We start from the raw sequence: 4619 nt of genomic DNA, 5'->3' as shown, positions 1-4619 counted from the left end.
TATATATATATATATATATATATATATACGTACACACACATACACACACACACACACTCACACACATACACATATATATTCCTCTCTTGCTCACTCCTCTACTGATGATGGCTCTTCTAATCTTGTTCTGTCGTTATTAATTCTTTATAATATCTTTTTCTGAAATCATTTTGGATATTTCATGTCATCTGGCAAAATTTATTGCCTTCTTTGAGTCAGTACAAACATAATTGGTGAATATAAATGACGAAGTGTCTTAGATATTGCTTTCATTTTGACTAGGAGGATATTGAGACAATCATGACTTTCCTTGTTACATTAACTACGTAAAGAAAGCTCATTATGAGGTTGAATTATATATTAGCAATACTAGGCTACAATAGATGTCGTTTACCTTTTGGCCATCTACACACCTTGATATTTGTTTTTTGTCATCGGTTGAATTTGTGAAGGTGAAGTAAGTAAATGAGTACATTTGCACGTCGTTGCTACTATACAAGGTGTTCTCAGTCCTAATCTGCTGCTCTCCCAGCAACTCATGTTGTCTTTGAATCGTTCATACCACAAGTTTAGTTGGATGTCAAAACAGATATCACAATTTCCGAGAGGGTTATCGATGACAGACTTGCCTTTACTGCCTGAGAAATAAAACACAAAATACAAATCTTCTCATCATCTTAAAATCAAAGCCATCATTTTTATTGATGCTTTATGATATCAGGCCTATAACCAGGGCCATAGACCATCATGAAACTGTTAGATTATGTGTATATTTAACCCTCAGGCATTCTGTCATAATTTCAGTGAAGTGCTACATCATTTGCTAAAACACAAAACTAGGGAAGATGATAATATAAACAGACCGTTTCGGAGTCTACAAACGAATATCACCTTCGACTTTCACATGTAATTTATAGGTGTTCATAATGATAGATGGCTTCGTGGATAGGATACTGGAGACACGGTCTTGAAACCGAGAGATCAATAATTCGTATCTTGTTGCTACATTTGAGTTGTAACTGTCACTAAGACACAAAGCTCTGGAATGCCTAGTTTACCTCATTATAAATGTGTGCCAAATAGCTAATGAATTCGGTTCATTTATTAAAGTAAAACCAGAATAAATTCCGAACATTGTCTTCCCTGTAATGAGACACAGAGCACCAGTATTTCAGTAGAAACCTTAACCCATTACCTCCCATAATTCTATTAACTGGAATTTTTTTTATGAAACTTTGATTTCTAGCATAAAACAGCCTTAGAAACACGCTGGAATGATCAAAATAACATTTCAAAATAACATTTTAAATAGAAATAAGCGAGATATTGAATGAAAAATTAGCAAACCTCATTTTAATATCACAAGTAGGTAATGGGTTAAAAGGAGCAAGAGTAACATTCATTTGTTTTTCTTTTGAATTTAGTGGCGTAACTAAAATAAAAGGACTTCTATCGACAATTTAGACCATGGTTCTGCCCCATACAACATTCCATCTACATACTGACTTATTATTTGAGAGTGGAACATGCTATGTTATTGAGTATATGTTCAATATCTTATATCTCTGAAATATTTCTGTACTATATCCATGGTACCTGTTACTAATGTAGTTTCATCTAGATGGAAGTTAGTTTCGGTACAGTTTATTATTAAAACGACGTGGTTATTGTATCATTAATGATTGTCCCATTCAGTACTTCTCAAAATAAGCGATATCACACCCCTTGAGAACGATGGGGAATTTTAAACGGAAACAGGGAATGAAGAGCGCAGTATGTGGTAGGAAGAAGTGATAAATGTATCTGTGCACTTTTTGGTTTTGTTTTGTTTTTTAATATTTTTCCTCTATTGAAAAAAATATGTTTTTAAATTTGAAATGCAATGTTCTGATAAACTGTTTGTTGGTTACAATCACAGCAATAATAGCAACAATAATAACAGACAACCACAACTACCGCATTTTCCAGCACACGGGTCGAAATTTTCAGACCAAAATTTACAGCCACAGAAAAATAGATTGACTTAAACACCAAGATGACTTTGGAAGACCAAAACTTCCATGTGAAATGCAGCAAGATTTGGAAAGATAATGATGATATTTGAATGTTTGGGCTACATGGTTACGCTATAAAATACGACTTGCATGCCGGAAAATACGTTATAACTAAGACAACATCAACAACTTTGAAGTAAGAATAAGTAAATAAATAAAATAAACAAAACAGAGTATTTGCTACCATTGGTATTCGCTCATAATACGGTTATTGTGTTATAAGTAGGAGTTACCTGCGTCAAAATAATGCCCAAACTAAATTACACTGGTCTGTTATTATGTATATATAATCTAAAAATGATGGGGCACTGAATTCTAGCAAAAGGACATTGAAAATGTTAACAAAATAAGAGGTGATATTTTTTAATGATTTGAGAAGTATTACTGGTTTCATTGGCTTGTGTTTCGTTACTTACACTGAGTTAAACAAGAAACGAAACTAACAAAATTAGATTTTCTTTCCTCCTCCAAGTTTGTAAACCTGTACTAATTTATGCTTTTCTCCACTTTTTGCCATTCCAGGTAAAAACAGTAGCCTACGTGTACTGATTTCAGTTGCCACGTTTTTGGGTATGTTTGGCATCTCTGGGGCCTTTGCAGATCTGTGGAGTTATCTACCAGAATTAATACCTACTGATCACAGGTGAGTTTTATTAAGTTGTGGAACTTTTGTTTCATTATTTTATTTTAAGTACCGTATCTTCCGGCATACAAGTCGAATTTTTCAGACCAAAGTTTGCAACCAAAATATGATAGGTCGACTTATACTTAAGAAGACCCAAAACTCCCTGTGAAATGCAGCAGGATTTGGGGAAATATTGAGGATGTTTGAATGTTTACACTATATAGGCGCAGGAGTGGCTGTGTGGTAAGTAGCTTGCTTACGAACCACATGGTTCTGGGTTCAGTCCCATTGCGTGGCACCTTGGGAAAGTGTCTTCTACTATAGCCTCAGTGAGTGGATCTGGTAGACGGAAACTGAAAGAAGCCCGTCGTATATATATATATATATATATATATATATATGTGTGTGTGTGTGTTTGTGTGTCCCCAACATCGCTTGACAACCGATGCTGGTGTATTTACTTCATGGCCGTAGTCAAATGACTGAAACAAGTAAAAGAGTAAAAGAGAGAGTATATACTACATTGACTTGTATGCTAGTGACATTAGTATTGTTTCGATAAAGCCTCTTTTTTTTCTTGGTGGATGGTAGAATCAGTAGAGCATCGAAATATTTACAAGTGGTTTGATGTTTAGTTACATCCATTTACATCCTGAATAGGTACAATTAAATAAGAGTATTTGGAATTATGAAGAGATTTAAAAAATCTCTTTATTCACGAGAGACAGGTGTTGCTGTGTGGTAAGAAGTTTGCTTCCGAATCACATGCTTAGCGTGGCACCTTGAGCAAGTGTCTTCTCCTATAGTTCCAGGAAGACTAAAAACTTGTGAGTGGATTTGGTAAACGGAAACTGAAAGCCCGTTGTATGTGTTCATGTGTGTTTCTGTTTAAGTTCGACCTCCCAGTGTGTGTATGTATGTGTAACGGGTATATATCTGTGTATGCGTGTGGTACTGTATGAAGATCCACCGTGTTATCATCCTGTACTCTATAGGACAATTTTCCTTTCATGTCTAACATAAAATAAGTTACAGAATAAATTCTGGAATCGATTTAACCTTGAAGGTGGTGGTCTACATCACAGCCGCAGTCCAGTGTCTGAGGCAAGTAAAAGAATAATAAATACTTAGAATCTCTTGTTTTTGTAATCGTAATAAAATATGATATAAATTACACACGCGCGCGCGCGATGACAGATATTTATTCTTAAAATGTTTCGGCGTGAATATGCTAATCACTCTTGTATTTCGTCACTGGAGAACAACATCACCCTTCAAAGGATTGCATGTGTGTAGCACACTCGATTCATTGAGATAAAGAGACTTTGGGACATACTGGTGTTTCGACCTTGTTGTTTGTCTCCTCAGTCAAAGCTACTCCGGGCCAATGAATTTAACAAGAGTTTTGGTTCTTGTTTGTAGTATTCAGCGGCAGACAGTAATATTTGCTAATGTTTGCGGACGTCTGCAGACCGAAAATAAATTATGTGCACGGTGAACAGTAAGAATAACATGCATATTCATTCTTAAGACGTTCCTACACGCCGGACAAAATACTAAGCGCCATTTCTTCTGTCTTTACGTTCTGAGTTCAAATTCTACCGAGGTCGACTTTGCCTTTCATCTTTTCGGGGTCAATAAGTACCAGTTGAACAATAAGGTCGATGTAAACGACTATCCCTCTCCCCCAAACTTGTTGACTTTGTGCCAAAATTTGAAACCATTATCGTTATTATCATTAGTGAGTGAGAGAGCAGTGCATGCCATCAAAGTGACACTGGGGATTATGCGAAGCCCAGTATATCCATTATGACTACCCGTCTGATAAGGGCACACCAGGCACATGCATCACAACCATATGTGCGCGACATGGTGATCTCATATTTATTATCATTATTATTATTATTATTATTATTATTAGTAGTAGTAGTAGTAGTAGT

The 4619-nt window shown here is 35.6% G+C and overlaps 1 protein-coding gene across 1 annotated transcript in view; it reads left to right on the top strand.

Annotated features, from left to right (window-relative positions):
- LOC106870133 (organic anion transporter 3) overlaps positions 1-4619 on the top strand; it is a 32872-nt gene that overhangs the window by 15363 nt on the left and 12890 nt on the right. The window contains exon 8 of the mRNA XM_014916125.2: positions 2577-2697. Coding sequence (XP_014771611.1) covers positions 2577-2697 — 121 coding nt within the window. The remainder of the gene's footprint in view (positions 1-2576; positions 2698-4619) is intronic.

This window comes from Octopus bimaculoides, chromosome 12 (genome assembly GCF_001194135.2).
Source record: "Octopus bimaculoides isolate UCB-OBI-ISO-001 chromosome 12, ASM119413v2, whole genome shotgun sequence".
Taxonomy (NCBI): Eukaryota; Metazoa; Mollusca; class Cephalopoda; order Octopoda; family Octopodidae; genus Octopus; species Octopus bimaculoides.
This window is presented reverse-complemented; position numbering and strand designations above follow the sequence as displayed.